At 37.9% G+C, this 18,156-nt stretch overlaps 2 protein-coding genes across 3 annotated transcripts; one reads left to right on the forward strand and one right to left on the reverse strand.

The window, feature by feature from the left end:
• Positions 1-801: 801 nt before the first annotated feature.
• Positions 802-2,418, forward strand: LOC137725203 (protein SOMBRERO-like). Its single transcript, XM_068463806.1, has 5 exons — positions 802-965; positions 1,103-1,353; positions 1,537-1,720; positions 1,812-2,068; positions 2,152-2,418. Exons 1-5 carry the CDS (start codon positions 953-955, stop codon positions 2,212-2,214), a joined length of 768 nt encoding a protein of 255 aa, XP_068319907.1. The 5' UTR covers positions 802-952; the 3' UTR covers positions 2,215-2,418.
• Positions 2,419-2,519: 101 nt separating this feature from the next.
• On the reverse strand, positions 2,520-17,921 carry LOC137725202 (guanine nucleotide exchange factor SPIKE 1-like). Of its 2 annotated transcripts, none has more exons than XM_068463805.1 (30): positions 17,539-17,921; positions 17,144-17,306; positions 16,384-16,511; positions 16,147-16,250; positions 15,978-16,033; positions 15,713-15,810; positions 15,441-15,572; positions 15,011-15,286; positions 14,510-14,791; positions 13,873-14,040; positions 13,593-13,784; positions 13,434-13,477; positions 12,681-12,750; positions 12,113-12,274; positions 11,688-11,795; positions 11,469-11,506; positions 10,587-10,731; positions 10,216-10,342; positions 9,202-9,395; positions 8,650-8,780; positions 8,118-8,193; positions 7,695-7,805; positions 6,923-7,105; positions 6,400-6,546; positions 6,051-6,224; positions 5,561-5,908; positions 5,144-5,476; positions 4,402-4,587; positions 3,295-4,269; positions 2,520-3,184 (listed from the first exon to the last, which is right to left on the reverse strand). In XM_068463805.1, exons 1-30 carry the CDS (start codon positions 17,596-17,598, stop codon positions 2,930-2,932), a joined length of 5,466 nt encoding a protein of 1,821 aa, XP_068319906.1. In that variant the 5' UTR covers positions 17,599-17,921; the 3' UTR covers positions 2,520-2,929. The 2 variants fall into 2 exon arrangements, with proteins under 2 accessions (XP_068319906.1, XP_068319905.1); XM_068463804.1 differs by having other exon boundaries at positions 15,011-15,322; positions 17,539-17,920.
• Between the last annotated feature and the right edge of the window lie 235 nt (positions 17,922-18,156).

The raw sequence follows: 18,156 nt of genomic DNA on the forward strand, positions 1-18,156 counted from the left end.
TCCCGCAGCAATCGTATTCAAAGATGCGAGTGGAGAGGGTGTCGGCCTTGAAGGAGGAGAAATCGAATGATCTTTTTGAATCGCAGCCATCATCATTATAATTATAATCATCATCAGTAGCACTGGTGAGGGTGGTACTTGGTTTGGAGAAGGAAAACTCTAAAGTTTGAACAAGAAGACGCATCTTCCAAAGACCTTTTTTTTTTGGGTGCTTGATGGGATTGGAAAGAACAAAGCAGACTTTTGAACCTCCTAGATGAGCAAAGCTATAAGGGCATCGCCCCCAAAATTCACTTGGCAACCTTGGCTCCAGAATTTGGATGGGCTTAATCCAAGTTCCGGGGTCATTGGAATCGGTTCCGGAGACATTGGAATATATATATATATATATATATCCAAATGAAGCAGGCAGGCAGGTAAATAAAATTGTAAATACAAACAGTTGAAAGAAGTAAACAACAGTTTGGAAGATGAACATACTGTGTCAAATCTGTCAGTTGAAATCCAATTACTTGAACGACACGCAAGGGATCCGAGATAGCGGGAGCGAGGCAAAGCACTCAACCGGGGTTGCGCTGCTTCGGCTCCATTTAGGTTTTACCAAAGTGATCCTTGAACCCAGAAATTGACAACTCCAAGCGAAAAGCCACAGAGAAGCAGCGAGAGAAGAGAACTAGGGTTTCCGATCTTACGCTGTGCTGCTGGGTATTTGAATGAAAATAACGCGGGTCACTCAGCTGGTTAGTCACTAATCCAACAGATTTAACTAACTAAATACACGATTAGCAACTCTAACTAAAAGCCCAAGTCTTTTATCAACCCAAAGCATTTTCAACGGCCCAACGAAGATAAATAACAACGGAAGACTTGCTTTAGAAGCTTCAGGATTTATCCGTCCGAAACGGACAACTTGGGGTTGGATTTTGGCTCAGAAGAATCAACAACGATAGCGATGGTGAAGAGAAGTAAGCCTGCCCTTTTGTTTTTGATGGATTGATTGATTCATTTGTTAAATTTGTTGAGGATCTGGAAAAATTGGGGATGAATCTGTTAACTTGATTGTTTGTGTAAAATCCATGAATATGATTGATTTGTTGTGCAGAGACTAGTACTAATAATACTAGTAGGGTTAGGGTTAGGGTTGAATCTGACAAGGATGAGGAAATTTTGGGGACTAATAAGCTTGAATTGAGAAAGTTGAAGAGGATTCGCGAACAAGAGGAATCGCTCAAGATTTCCTACCGACGTCAAGAGGAGCTTGAACGGCAGGAACTAGAGAGACTGGCGTGGGTATCTTCTTCCTTGGCTGCCTGCCGCCTTGAAATTCAGGCAGCCGAGATGTTTAGAAAACAGGTTGTTATCTTCTTTCTTTATTTATTTGCACTGCCCTAATACTTGAGAGTTTCCGACCTCATACGCCTCCGCGCTCAAATTCTTTTGCTGTCCTACTTTTTAATTACCCTATCTAAATCGGACTCCAACAACAAAAAAACAAGTGACTTTTAACGTTAAAGGCCATTACGATCATCTTTGCAGGTGGAAGCACTGAAAAAGCGAGAGTTGGAAAAACGGTTGATATCCCTTGGTTACACATTCAACCCAGACGATGGAATATTACTTCATCACCACTTAAGGGAAAAGTGCCTCGAAAACGCTCTTGGTTTTTATGCCATTCTTGAAGAAGCTGACGTCTACGCAAAGCATCCTCAGAACCTAATAGGTGTGTTTCTTTCCAAATTCATCTTTAGTTTTAGCAAGAATTGGGTACCCCTATCTGTGTTTGGCAGACTTAACTACTACGAATGTTACAGAAAACTACCGTGCTCTTGCTGCTGGAAATGTTGGGTATTTCTTCACCCGTAGCCGCCCAAATGAAACTCAACCTGATACTAGTACAGGTACAGATCATGTTCAGGCCGGACATTGGATCTTTGGCAAAGAATTGGACGTGCTTCATCAGGGCGAGAAAGTCGGTGTTAAACAATTACTAGAGTATTGTGCAGCGGGCGCCAAGACCAGATATAAGATCATCGAGTACAGACTCGATCCTTGTCCAGACAACTTAAAGGTATAAAAATTAGCCTGTGATGTATGTTCATTTATTACTCTCTTCATTCTACTCAAAATGTCTTGGTTTCAATTTGTGTACAGGATGGTCCTTGGTTCCTTTGTAAGCTGTACAACGACGGGAGTTACATGGAGGTGCAGAGGTAGCTCTAATTATGATTAGAATTTGAAGTCAGTCGTATCTGTCGTTAGTTGAGGGTAGGGATCTCTTTTTATGTTGCTACTTTGTTATGGTTTGTAACTTTGATTCCCACAAGGCACTCCAGCCTCAGCCTGTGTACTGCATGTTTGTGCTGGTACCTCGCCGTTGCGCCGGTTTTTTGGCAAGGAATGAGAGTGTTATCTGGTTTTATAAGTACCGATGTACAAAATGTGCAATTTTTACCAGAGAAGCTACCACGAAACAGTATGAATATACTCAACTAGGGCTGGCATTTAAGTGAACCTTGCTCGGCGAGGAACTGGTTGAGATATATTCCTGAGCTTCATTGATTTGGGTCGTAAAGTCCAGATCGTGCTGTTTCACCCATACAAACGTTACGAAACCAACTAGCATGGGTCAACCAATTCATCGATTTTGGTGTTTAGGGATCCAATCCAGTGTGCTGAATATAACCCAAGCTGACCAAATTAAGTATCAAACAATGATAGCATGGATTAATGTAATCTTGGAAACCTTGAAATCTTAGAGAGATCTCCAAGCTGCTAATGCATAAGGTCACGAAAATATGAACAGCCATAGAATATGTGCACCCCCACATGGGGGCCGGAAAGACATCGACGCATTGCAGCTACAGCCCGAGGCAAAAAACAATAAAAAAACGAAACGAAACAATAATACAACAGTAATTACACAAGAATGTCACAGCTCTGACAGAATGGCAGGGATGTAATGGGACAACTCGGCCGTCAGAGATTGAAATCCATTCACAAGCTGAGTGTGGAAGTCCTGATCTTCATCGCCGATCAATCTGAAGTGCACACGGATGGCACGCTTGCATACGGCCATGAATTCAAGGAGTGCAGCAATGAGTTGCTGCAGTTCCTGGGATCGCAACCTTGTTGCAGGCTCGCCCGACAGGAATGCAGTGCACACACTCAGTACCCCACTGTTGACCTGCAAATGGAATGTAAGAAAATCCGATCAGCAAACGAAATTGAGTCATGGAGTCAGCAGCAGATGAGTTATTGGGTTTGGAGAAACATAGGTTGAGAAGAAAATTCCACCTGAACGGCAACACTGCCTTGAAGAATTCTCTGGAGGCTCTGGAGACGTGGAAGTTGATCCCCTTCAGAACTGCGAGGCTCTTCAAGTTCATTTCGTAAAGCAGCTGTCCGAGTTTCAATCATTCCAATGGCATTTTCTACTGGCGAGAACTCAAGCGATTCGGATTTGGTAACTAAAAGCCTGTTCACAAGAGCTGGGAATGAACCTTCAGTCTGAAGAACGGTCCGTCGCTTCCACTGGTCTTCCAATCCACCTTGAGTCTTTCCGTTTTTTGTAAATGGTGTATCAAACAAGAAACGATCAAAGACTCGCGCACGAACACTTCCAGTGGAAAGAGAGAAGATTCTCTCCCTTCTGCTTCCCAAATCTTCATCTTCCATGACCGGATCAACAGCAGTTATTTGCAGGTAGCAGACTCCAGGCTGCAATTCATCCGCCTTGACCTGCCTAGAATCTGGAATAATGTGTAAGGTGTGATTGCCATCCATCCTAGATTCGTATATGTGACTAAGTTTCTCCATTATATCACCTAGCCTTACATCGCGGGGCTCCCTGTATACATATTCCTTTCTATCCAACTTTCCAAATCTATCACCGTAAAACCCCACCCTATAGTATGTCGCATCAGTGAATGGAATTGGGCTTGATTCCTGCTCAAGGATTGACTCATAGACATTGGTAAGCATCGTGTGACATTTACTCAGCTGTCCATACGCCCTCCTGCTTTTATAAACTGGAATAACGAGTTCCAGTATGCTTGCACAGAAATGAAAGAGTTCAGCTTGAGAAAACAGCTTATTTGCGAGTTGAAGGTACTTCACGGCAGAGTCAACGGTAAGTTTTGATGCACCATATCCCTCTACCTCAGCTGCAGATGTCTCAGAACTGATCTCATTGCTGACCATTGGACAAATTTTACGTAGAGCAGTTATGTGGTCTTTGCTCCAAACACCATCATTTCTCGCAACAAGGGCCTACACAAGATTAAAACAACCCGTTAGCTAATAGTAAAGTAGCGAGCACTTCTGCACTTAAAAAACAGAAAACAGATTTTGGGAATGGAAAAATGTTTAAGGCAGAGGTTGCACGGCGAAAAAACCAATTACCTGCATTACAATACCAGCCACAGCAACGGCACACTGAGCAGCTTCAGCCCAAGACTGCATTTCCTGATGTGCATCACATAGATGCAGTAACCACATTATGTGAAGATCCGGGACAGGGGCAAATGCCATAGCAAGTCTATAGAAGCTTTCAGCAGCTGCATATCTATCCATAGTCATCAAAGAGCCCTGCAAAACAAATTGTGGCAGTATTACAACGTAAATCTAATATTCTCCTCATCTCAACATTTGTCAGAACTCAGAAGAACAAGAAAAACTTAGGGCAACCCAATTTCGGGAAACAATAACATTGTTTCTGTTCACAAGGAAATGGAAGGGGCAAGGTGGCACAAAGTTGTAATTTATACATAGGAGTACATGGCAATCAGTCGTAAGCTTCCTTAATTTATGAATAGGATGGGGCATGAGGCATGAGAAACCACATGAAGCTTCACTACATTAGTTTTAAACCCAAAAACAGAAAGCGTAAGAGTTATTTCTTTGATCATTGTCAAACTGCTTCTATTTTTAGGCATAGAAATTAGTGGCTCGCTAACAATTATCTTCTAACAGCAGTAAAGGAATTTCCATTGTCTATAGTGAAAAGTGTTACTTTTGAAACTATTAGAACTTAAAAACCTACGAAAACAAAAAGAATCTATTAAAGAACCAAAGCACCTGGTAACACAAGATACAGATGTATATTCCCTACAAACAAAGTGGATGTAGGCATTGTCAAACTGACCAGGAGTGCATGTTCCAAGCTGGCATCAAGAGCAAGAAGAAGACTGTCAGCGAGAAATTTCACTTCTGACCAGGACCATCTATTTTCTGTCATTTTTTCTGGAATTTCTAACAGAGCACCGTCAGGAATTCCACACTCTCTCAATAGACTGGGGCTCTTAGCTTCATCTGCCACTTCCTCAAGTGACTTTCGAAGACGCCGTGCTTCACCGCTCTCTTCTAGTGTTCCATCAGCCTTCATCTGAGTCACTTGTACATCAGACATCAACTCCGACAATGTGATGATCAGCATGACCCTCAACCTTGCTGTTTGCATAAAGTAGTAGAAAGAACTCTACAACAAGAAGAAAAGAATGGGAATTATTTTTGGGTTGAGAATTAACAGGAGCATACAATGTCAATGTGTCGGGCAGCCTACCCTCATAAGCATTTGGAGCCCAATAACAGCCCTTTTTCTGATATTATCATTTCGGAACACCGCAAGTCGAAGAAGATGAAAAGTTACTTGCTTTAAAAAGCGGTCATTTTCCCTAGCCATCAAAGTTACACCATGAAGATTGAAGACACCGTTGAAGACAGGAAGCAATGATCTCCAAAAAGACAATGGTTGATTTCGAGAGAAGAAGCTCATGAATATGGCTGTGACACAATCAAATTTTCCGTAGTCAGTGGCAATGCTGTGGGATGCTGCCATTATGGAGAACTTCTCAGTTATTTCCAAAACCTGAAGACTGACAGAAGCACTCAAGTTTTCTTCCCAGAGCTCCTGAAAAGGTGAAAGCTATTAACTACCTCACAGTAGCAAAGAAATGACGGACAAGTTCGAAAGCAAGAAATTTTTTATTGCAGAATGTAAATGGGGCTCATGCTGCAATCAAACAAACACACAATGCTTACACAAAACTTACTAATTTTTGTCTCAATATTGGATGCAAAGATTCTCTTAATGCTTGAGCAGAAGCTCCAATTCTAGAAGATTGTGCCTGAGCCAGTGCTTCTCTCAAGGAATACGGCTGGCTAGGGGAGCTTAACTGAGAATTTACTCTCTGCCATGAATAACTGTTTTCAGGAGTACCCTGAGGCTGCATTAAAGAGATTCAAAACTCTTGAGGAACGTTTGAAAATGTTGGTTTCGTTGTTATAAAAGTGAATGCTTCCAAGATGAGACATGAAACTACTAATGAAAGCAAAACAATATTCATCGGGTACTCTTGACTCTTGTAAACTCCCTCATAAGGACCAGAAAAGTTAACTCACCCTGACTTCTTGTCTAGATGCTTCAGACAGATAGTTGTTGATCGCAGGGGATAGTCTATCAGAATACTTGGGGGAAGCAGGGGCATCACCAACAACAGGACTGCGAGAACTAGATCCAATAAGCATGCCATCAGCAGGTTTTCTGTGCTGTAAAACACATGAAATACAACTAGTGTTACGGGGAGCATTTATATAAAATAAAAAATTGGAAAATACAATGTTTTTTTCTATATAATTCCTTTCACTGTGGAAGAAACGCAAAGTGAACAAATTCAAGAATCTATGATCATAAAATGAGATATGTGCAGAGATGGACAAAAACGAATAAGCCTCGGAACAAAAACCAATATGAGCCAAATTGATCCTCCAAAAAGAACTAAACTAGTATGTCAAGAATGAGAAAATGAACACCCTGAAAAATGAGAGCAAAAGCATACTTTTAGTCCTAACAAAATGAATAGAAGGTAAAAAATCATCAACTACGGAACCAAATATCCTACACAAGTAATTAATAAAAGGCAACCTCAAATAGAACAAGGCATTCCTCCATGAGTTTGAAAAACAATCTAGTTCTAGCAATGCTCTGCTGCCACGCCTTGACAAGTGATGAATCATCAAGGTTCCGTACAATTTGCAAAATTGCAACCAAAACTTCACGCTTTTCAACAGAATTGAGGTTGTAAAATACAGGCATTTCATCAAGAATCTGCATAGATAACAACACTAATTAAGATTTCTTAATTTTTGACCAACAAATACCAATATTTTTCAACAGCATAAACTTTGATAATATCATAGTTGAGCACTGCCTGTATTAACCTACAATGGAATATATTATTTATTAGTAGGAAAATATACGTACTGAAGTTGAAACAAAGGATGATGCTGATGGAAGTATCAACTATTGTGATTTACAAGAAGATATTTTGATACGATATTATTAGTAAACATTAATGGAAAAATGGATCTAAATTGTAAACTTCAACAGATAGTATATCAATGTTAGCTATATGAGACGTATGATAAACTTTATACTTCTACTATAGTGTAAAAAAGCATCTTTACTTATGGAATACTCAATTTTTCATAATCAAGAATTCTGTGGAAACCATCTCTGGCAACCCCAAAACCAGATATGCCCCAATAAATTGGCATTACCCCCTAGGTTCAATCTCTCTGGCAATATCAAAACCCCAAAGATTTTAAGTAGATTCCCGTTAGCAGGGATAAACAATAGAGGGAGGAAAATGTAACAGAAAACAACTATACATTGCACAAGGAAAATAAAACTGCACCTGTCCAATAAGTGGAAAATAGAGCTGGGCTATATATAGTTTATCTTCAGGCTTTTGGTATCGTGCATCAAACTCATGCTTGCACAAAAGGACTACCAAAATTCTTGCTGCCTACACACATCAAATGAAAGAGTTAGAACAGAATCATAACATATTTTGCACATTTATCAACATCATGATTTTCAAAACTTGGAAATTTACGCATATCATGCATCCTAGCAGTGCATGCTTCCACTTTTTTTTTTTTTGACAAAAATTGCTGTGCAAATTGAGGAGTGATAAGGTGTATAAATGTATCCACCAACATAAGCATAAAAGAAATGTCAATGCAGATTTTCTACTGCAAGCCTCTTGTTTCTTATTAAATAACAAAGAAACAATGACAATAAACAAGTAAATAAAGACTATCGACTACAAACTCACCTTTGCCCGCAGAGACAAATCGTCATGATCCCATGTAAGAAATAGCTCTTGTATTAAAACAGACGAAAGGTAATTCCTATGACATAGCATTCACTTCATCAAGACACACTAAACAATACTCAAAGCTTCTTATACAAGTAACCAAAGTCTTGAACAAATAATAGAGGATTTCATTCAGAAATATCTGCATTCAAAAACATAATCAAAGAGATAAAATAAATCTTTCTTTTCTTAATAGAAATAAACTTCCAAGGAGAGGGATCAGGATAGTGAAGGGAACAAACCTACTCCATCCCCATGTGGAATGAGTACAGTGTATAGTTTGTAAAGACAGGATACAAAACTGTTTGAAGTAATTAAACAAAATATGAACTAGTAATCCAATGAATTCATCAAATTGGTAAATCTTTGGGTGCGGGTGCGTAAATGATGATACAAGACATACTTCTCTTTTTCAATAGTTCATCAGTGGTTTCCACTGTTAACAGTAAGAGGGTGAGATAACAAAATTTGATATTAAAGGATAAGTTACCTATCAGAAGGGTCTCTCCCAGGCATTTCCACAAAAAGGTCATGATCACATATAATTTGTAGAAATGTGAGCTTGCAATCATGCAGAACCAGTTGGCAAACCCCAGAAAACTTGTCCAGGTACAAGGACACCTACAGCACATTAAGGAGACCCATAAAGTGAATAGAAACTACATATTGGCAACGGGAAGGTTACATAAATGTGAAACCTAATCCTTAGGTTGGCTCTTTCAATCTCATTTTAAACCCCAGAAAACTTGTGCAGGTACAAGGACACCTGCATACATGATTCATCTAGAGCAGTATTTGTTAACTCAAAATTTTCATTATGTTATTTCGTTGTACATATATCTCTCTGGACTCCCCTTTGCTCTAGTAGCACTAATGGAAACCACAAAAGAAGTATATCTACATTCTACACACAATGAAAGGATAGGAGAAAGATTTGATTGAAAACTTGAACAAAACTTATTTACTAAGGCTATGCACCTTTGATATAACACCATAGCTCAGCCCTAAGTTCTGAACAATGAAAGTTAAGCAGAAGGCATACCAATTCAAAAACTTGGCGAGGTTCAACGATGGACAAGAGGTCATAACAAAAGAAAGCTAAACTGCTGTTTAAACGCTTTGCTAAGCTTAATCCCTTCTTACAACGTTCATGCACTTCAGTTAGTAGGCAATCATACAACTGCATTATACATCTGAATACACCTTCTTTCAATTGCATAGGCGGAATATCTTCACCTGCAATAAAATATAAAATAAAAAATTTATACCAAAGGAACCTGAAGAAGATTCAAGAAAAGAGGAATTTTTCTGGAAATACATGTCAAAGTAACAGGGTAATCTCAAACCCAGGTACAAAACGAGAGTTAAATCGCTTCAAAAGCATCTGTCAGAGATAAAAACTAAATTCAGGAGATTCAAGAAAATTCCAGAAATGCTAACTGTGAAATTCAGAGATAAAAACAAAATCTGCCAGAACAATATACAATTGGCATGAAGTTTAAACTGTACAGAAAATCCAATAAGCTAGGATAAGAAAACCATTCAAGGAAAACTGTTCTATAAATGAAAACAAAATTGCCAAAATATACCATCCTATTTGAATGATCGTTGAATCATTTAATGTAAGTATGTCTAACCTAGACTTTAACAAACTTAAGGCTCTAAGAACATAGCAACAATGATTGTGAACATTTGTGTCAGAGAGAAAATTCAATTTTATGCATGATTACGACTGTCAGTGAATTTTCACTGAAAGCTAATAAATTCTGGGTCCGCCAAATACACCATCTGCCTGCTTCAATATATTCTCTCCATTGGTTTACAGGCCATTTATTTACATGATATTGCTAACATGTACAACGGTTGCTAGACAGAAATCTAACTGCTGAAATTTTGATTTTCTACATGTAATTACTGGTATGTTATGTCTGTTCACTAGAAAGTTGTGTATGAGGTGAGAATGGCTGTGCTGTTTATTGGGAACACTCCCAAATATAGAGTTAAAATAGCAACCAGAGTATATGTAAGTAGTAAATTTCCTCGAAGTGAAATATACCTAAAGGAAGATTATGATAGAAAAGACGCATCTTCTCCAATCCCATTGACTTGACAATTAGCTCAAGGAAAAACCAGGCCATTGCCAAAACATCATCATACACAGGTCCAACACGATATCCTTTAGCCTGCACAATGAATTCATAAAGTTAAACGGAGCTGTTGGCAAATAGTAATGATGAGAATCATGAACCTATCTTGCAGTCACCACAGAATTTAAGGTGAAAGCATTAAGAATCAGCACAAGCATAGTTCACCAAAAGCAGAATTCTCAACCAAATTAGTAGGAAACCTCAAAACCCAATGTGGTGATCAAGAAAACCACACTTTAATATAATTGGCATATGAAAATCACCAGCAGGACAGGCATACCTTACTACGAGCCAAACTCCCCCAAACAGTTGACAAACCAGGATAAACTGGTGGTTGACGACCCCCAAAGTCATCAAAAGCGTAATCAACGTAATTAACTAGGAAATGATTTCTCTCAGCATCATCAACCGACTCTTGCTGCACCCTATAGAAGTCATTTCACACATGTCAAACTAAAATTCAAAAGGCTATCAGAAATTAATGCAATAAGTAAATAAGTGGAAGTGCTAAGGCTGGTCCAGAGCACAAATTTTACACCAAGGGGCCAACGTCTATGCACGGCACAGGACTTGTCTAAATTTTAAGCATGTCTTGGTTGTGTTCTGTGATAACCCTAACCCAAAACACGACCCATCAATTTTAGGTTTCCAAATAGGAAAACCCAAGATCATTCGCTAATTCAATGTATTCTGTATTATTTTAGCAATATTTATTTTCTTTCTTTTTTCAGCCAACAAAACAACAAAGAAAAACAAAAGAATACTAAACAAAACACCTTACAACACCATAAACATGGGACAACCTGTTAAAATATTGCACAACAATGGTTGGAAACATGTTTCGAAGAAAACACACATCCACACTAAATAAACCATAGCCAAAAGGATTTTTCCAGAAGCAAAAAGATAAATAAAAAAGTAATACATGAAGAATTTTCTATAAAGTATAGCTTTCACCACACCATATTGCAAAGTTAATGCATGCCTAAGAAATACAATTACATAATATCTTGATAACAAAGTTAGTTATGGAAGAGACAAACAAGAAAAGTTTCAAAAAAATAAATAGTTAATTTTTTATAATTAATAATTTCACTTCTGAACTATGATAAATAACAATTCTGAAATAGAAAAAATCATTAATCAAAACTAAACAACACACCGGGTGACGATGTTAACCATGGCTCTGAAAGCTGCAACCTGAAAGCAGCAGTAGAATCCGAAAATAAGATGGCAGTACACAGGGCAGAAACCAGTCAGTAGAAGGATGATTATCAGATAATCTTGAAAAGTTACCAAAGGAATTAACTAACACTAATTCAAGAAAATAAGGACAACAAGTGGAGCCACAGGAACAACTAACAATAAAAATCAGTACTACCTGGAGGGTTTCTCCACCATTTCCTATTAGATGGAGAAGCATATTCAAAATTGGATGTAGAAACTGAAGCAAAGCAATGGAATCAACATTCTTCAAACTGTTAATAGCCTGCATGCAAGGACATCATACACTTGAATCACTTCTTCAAATAGAGCCGGTTAACCACAGAGCCCAGGCGGAAAAAGTACATACAAAAAAGCAAAAAACTACACTAACCGTTGCAAGCCCAACACTCAGATGATACCAACCAAATGTTAGCGGTATATTGATAGTTTTTTTATTTATATATTGTGAACCTAAAGGGAAAAATCAGTACCATGTATTGCCGAATTTCTATGATAACTGAATAATGGAATCTTCATTACCATAAAATAAAATAAAACAGGACAAATGGATTTGAAATAAACAATTAAAAGGAAAAATACCTCCAGAAGTTCAGAACCCCAAGGTGCACTTGTTCGAAGAGTGTGCCTATCGTATTCAAGAAAAAAATCTCTTATGCGCTCATTGATAGGATACAGCGACGAACATAGTCTTAAGCGCAATCGAAAGATATTCTTTCCATCTTCCAAATAATCCAACCTCTCCTGGTTACAGGGAAGGTGAGTGGAATTGTCAGTTTAAGAAAACGAAGTGGGCACATAAATACTTAAAAGCTTCCTACCAACTACAAGATTAGAAAGCTGTTCGTAAATATGAGACTAGAACAAATGGTTTTAATATACACGATAACGGCACAGCATACAGGGTAATGGCTTAAAAACATAAATGAATGAGCATGCAAAATAAGCGAGAAATGAAATTTTAATATACTTGTCAAGAAAAATCTGAGATTTCCACCGTTATATCCCATCTAAGATAAACTGAGGTTAACTCTAAAGTAATATACAAATAAAATTGAAAATGAATAAAACCAAAAAACTCAAATATTTTATATACTTTCACTAGTAGAAAGTAAACAAGTTATAAACTCAATATGAATTGCAAACATACTCTGCCCATATCCTGGAGATAATGTGGAACCAGCTCTCTCATAATTGGCAAAGAAATTTCAGAGCGCAACCTGAGTTGGAAAACAACCATTATTGCTTTAAGATGCTATCAATTATGGGTAACATTAAAAGTCAAAACTCTAAAGGCCAAGAAAACATAAAACATATAGCAAGATGGTAATAAAACTAAAGCACAATTTTAAATTTGCAGTTAATTGATGTAACAAACAGGAATGGTGAAAACATAATATTGTTATGAGTAGCGCTATTCATACACCCATTTTACTTCTCACATACCCTTGTTAATTTTCGTCCATTGATCTTTTTCAATTCATTCGATCCAATGGCCGGAAATTGAGAGGGGTGTGTAAGAGGTAAAAATAGGTGTGTGGATAGCACCACCCTTGTTTAATTGGGAAAAATTGTTTGCATAGTCCATTATTAGCATTGAAACTCAACAGAAATAATTACAGTGCTGTATTTGCATCATTTATCCAAACTAAAGGCATGTTCTTAGATACAAGTTATACGGTTGCTTTGACAAAAGCATCTTTAACTACCATAGAAGCAGGCATTTGTAACACTGGTATAAACTCTCAAACTATTTAAACTACTAAATTGGATCAAGATTAGTTTCAAAGGAATAACCAAACAATATATTAAGCAAGCAACCACATGACCAAAAATTGTGCTGAGTTTCATTCAGTTTAAGAACAAAAGAGGAAGAAAGATCAGGTTGAAGGCAAATACATACTGAGCATGCGTGGATAATGGAAGTGCCGCGTATCCAATTACTACCTGAAAAGTGAATGGATTGAGTAATCATTTGAATGAAGTGAATAAGATAAAACTAAAGCAACAAGGCAAAACCAGCTAGTCCTTCAGAGAAATAAAGCTTAAAAAATGAACTTACAGGCTTTGGAGCTTCCAATTTTGTTTGAAGATCTACATGAAAGAAAGTAAATAAAAGATGATGTGTTGGTGTCCAGGTAGCAGGGAGGGAGAGTTTGATCTCATCATGGTAGCAGGGCATCCTAGCCCCAACAGTCACTTGTGTTTGAGCCCACTTATGTAGTGATGCACCAGGTTCCCTTGGATACATTGCCTGGCCAAATCAGTTGTACAAACCAAACACTTAAGGGAAAATTCAGAACAGTGAATAGCTTAAATCAGAATAATCAAGGCATAATTACCTCCAAAGGCTGTCTACGAATATCATTATCATCCTCCCGCAGTTCAACCCTTATGAACAAATTCCTCTTCCGACTCAAACTAACAGTCATGGGATATACATATAGGCAATGAAAAAGCTGCAAGAAAGGCTCATTTCTTGTTGTCGTACGGAAGTCAAAAGCTTGAAACTGGAAGTTAATCAAAGCAAAACACTTAGTATATTAGACATGTAAAAATTAAAAACATAGTCAAAATTGATAAAACTATTCATTGGAATAGGTGTTTCTGAACACATCCTTCCATATGTCAAAAATATTATTATACAAATATGAATATATATATATATGTGTGTGTGTGTGTGTGTGACCGTCTGTTACAGCCAACTAGAACAGCAATACAGATCAACTGACTCAAATATTACAGCCAGTGAAAGCTAAACAACTCAACCCCTAACAAATTACGCACATAAACAGAAACCGAAAAGGAAAAAAAAAAAAAAAAAAAAAAAACCTAAGAAACGGCTACCTCTCAGCTGACAATCGGCAAGAAGAAAGGGCCTGCTGTAGGGGTGTCATATTTTTAAAACCATTTGTGCAGAAAAATAATGACTCGCAGTAAGAAGTTCAAGACAGAAAGCATTATGATGCGTATACTTACATCATCAGTACTAGGAATTGAATTTCCATGAGCATTTGGTCCATTTCCAGATATTTCTTTGGTGTCGGAAGAATTCCACTTAGAGCTGCTACCCTGAGGACCATCCAAACCATTACTTGGGAGCTTCCCAAATGTGGAATCGGTAATGCGGTCATCAATAGAATCATTGGTAACACTACCACTTTCTGATACATTTTCCAAGTCAACAGTGTCATTCTGGTGCTTCTCAATTTCCAGTCTCAAAACACCTTTCACAGGTTTATGAATCTTGCGTTTGGGATCCTAAAATTGTCAGGAAAAACAAACCATCATAATCTGAACAACAGGCATCTAATGAAAGCTCCAAAAGTCAGAAACTGTCCGTCAATATGTACTACATAATTTGGGGGAAATAGGAAATGCAGACAAGAAAAATTCATGCCTACAAAGTGAATACATGTGCAGGAAAATTTAATAAATACCACGGAGGTATTAAATATTCATACAAGAGGATCTGCATACCTGAAGTGAGTCTTCAGTATAGCATTCTTTAACTTTATTTAAGTTTGATATTTCGACAACAACAGAGCTTCGACTTGAATAACCTAGCTTCCCATCTAATGTGACCTTTGCACTAGGCTCAAACACACCATCATGAGAACTTGTACCAGATATACTAGGAGCAAGAGGACTGCTTGGGGAAGCAGACCCACCAGAAGCTGCACCATTGCTGTTATCAAATAATGAAACAAATGCCCAAGCGAAGGACTCTCTGTAAGGCATTATTTGAGACCACACCTGCAGTTTTTGCTTTTCTTTCTCAGTCAAGTGTACCTGTTCAGATAGAGTGAACAAAGATTTTGTACAAAACAGAAAACTTAGCAATTTGTAAATTTATTTTTTCATGCCATACAGTTTTTAAGAATCGAGTAACATATATATTTCAACATACTGGTTCTTTGCGCGAATAAACTGAAGGTGTAACCCCGCCTTCTTCTGTGGCATGCTTCTCTAACTGGATTAGCAGACAAACTGATGATGATGGAGCATCTAAATAGAAGATTCCGCGAGGTTCAAAAGAAATCTTCAGCAAAAATGATGACAGACGCAATGGTAAATTTTTTAGTCGTAAATATATCCCAAAAATTAACTCCTAAAAATAATAAGTAAAGAAAAAGCACTAAAATTGACAGGGAAAAAAGTTAAATTGATCTTTTAGCTTACATCCTGCCCTTCAGTTGGTGCATGACGAAAATAAAAGTCCTCTGACAATTTTTCTCTTCTCTCCCTATTGTATAAGCACATTGTACCATAAAATGGCTCTACAAGAGAGAGGGACGGAGGGAGGAAGGAGAGGTCAAGAGAGAGAGAGAGAGAGAGAGAGAAAGAGAACAAAGTCAGAAATCTTGAAACATCTCAACGTTACAAAAGCATTGGTACAAAGTGAGCACCAATGATACCGCACCAGTACAAAAGGCAAATCACTCACCAGCTAATCCCGCTTGAAATGATAGGGAAAGAACCTTCACTGAGATCTTCAATCCACTGAGACAGCCCAAATGAATAGAGAAAAAGACAATTAATAAACACAGGGATAAAGAACCAGAAAAGCAGAAACAAACTTCTAGTCAACAAAAAGATTTGTACAACTTCCATACTGAGATATTGGAGTTTCTGGAATCCTTTGTCCGAATATCATTGACCTTTCGTTTTCCCAATCAAATGCTGGTTCATAGGCAGGAAGGGGAGATTGACCAAAATGCTGCATATACAGTACCGCATTTAAGAGAATTAACACTAGAAAGGGGCAGGTGGGTCATTGATTAAAAAAGCAAGGTACTGAACAAAGTTAAACTTATGTTGAATGTATAAACCTATCCTCAAACCAGTACAACCTTTGGATCATTGGACTGTACTGAATCGGATACAGTAGCCTCTGTGAATTGTCTTCCCGAGGTACTGGGGACATCATCATCAGTAGTATCTTCCACCTTGGTTCGCCTTGCACTTGCAAGATGCATCTCTGCAAATAGATTCAATATATATCAAGAACTCTACCAAGTAGTAGATGAAAAACAAACAGTTCAGCAGGGTTCCCTCAAATCTACTGCAATTTAACTTGTTATTCTCAAACACTTAGCATCTAACAGGCAGCCAATCAAATAATCAGTTCTAATACTTGGATTACACCACTCTTGTGCTAGACTGACACCCACTCCAGGCAGGACAAATTCAGAACAACATGTACCCCCTAAATCTTTCACTACCTTTAAATTTTCACAAAACTATATATCCTATGCCAAAAAACCAAATTAGAAGAATTCTATGGTTTTAACTTAATATTGCCTTTAGAACCAGGTAGATAAAATAAGAAATACAGGAGAAAGAATCAATCTTTTATCATTACTTAAGCACTCTAGGAAAATGGGCTTCAACCAGGTATTGGTAATGTACAAATTTACACCAATTCTATACTTTTGCAAAAAGGGTTTCAACCGTTAAACGAAAAGGGAGCATGGTGCCCAATTAGGAAAGTTTCCAGAGATATAATCTAAAAACTTAAAACCCTTCTGATACAAAAACCCAAATGCACCCCCATTTCAGCATGCTCGAGTAGGCGAAAGACTAAAAGACCAAAAGAAGGGTGCTGTATACCGGTTTCAATGTCAGTGTCAGGACCCTCATAAATCTGGTTCTGGAATGAGGGCGGTCCAACACTCTCATAGTGACCATACTTGTTGTCATCCTTCACCCAGTCAGTTGTATAGCACTGCACCAACTCCTTCAGATGTGGCCACTGCTCCAAATTCTCCTCAAACTACAAAAACCCAAGTCACCAAACAATAAAAAAAAGTAGACATTTTTAAGTCTTACCCTCAAAAATCAAACTCATACAAACATAAACCCACATTACATTGCTTTGCCAGTAAACTAAATACTCAAAAAAACAATACAATTAACTGCATTTTCTAAATTATAATTCTTGGAATCTTTTAACCCCAATAAACAAAAGGGTAGATAAAACAAAGACCGAGAGTGAGACACATTACCTTGTTCTGCCATTTGGTAGTATACGGAGTGGAATCGCGGCGAGGCCGCAGGCTGAGCATGGCGGATCTATTGGGTCGGGGTTCAGGAACAAGAGGGCGAAGAAAATACTGGGCTTCTCTCGAATTTGCGAAATTTGTCTTCTTTTTTCCTCTTTCTTTGTGTATTTTAATGGCGTTCGCAGACAGCAGTAGGCGAGAAAACAGGAAAATGTAGTGGTGTATTTGGTAGATCGTAACAGCAACCAAAAGCTAAAAACAGACAAATTTACAGAAATGATGTGAGTTTTGAAAGAAAGGATGGAGAGAGAGAGAGAGAGAGCTTGGAGCGAGAAATAGCTCAAGTCAAGAGGAGTTCAGCTGGAGAGAAATGCCAAGCAGGTCTTGGCTGTTTTATCGCACCCCAATGCTTTGGGTCTGGCCCCTACCTTTGTTTATTAGTTTTTTAGCTTTTTATAAAATTAGAATTAAGTATCATTTTTACTACCAAATCAATAATTTTCAATGCAAGGTAATCAAAAAAATATTAATTTTCAATGCAAAGTAATAACATTCCATTATATATTTTCATAATACCTAGTTTGAAACTGCTTTTTTAAAAAGCACTTGTGCTAAGAAACA

This window comes from Pyrus communis, chromosome 2, assembly GCF_963583255.1.
Source record: "Pyrus communis chromosome 2, drPyrComm1.1, whole genome shotgun sequence".
NCBI classification, from domain to species: Eukaryota; Viridiplantae; Streptophyta; class Magnoliopsida; order Rosales; family Rosaceae; genus Pyrus; species Pyrus communis.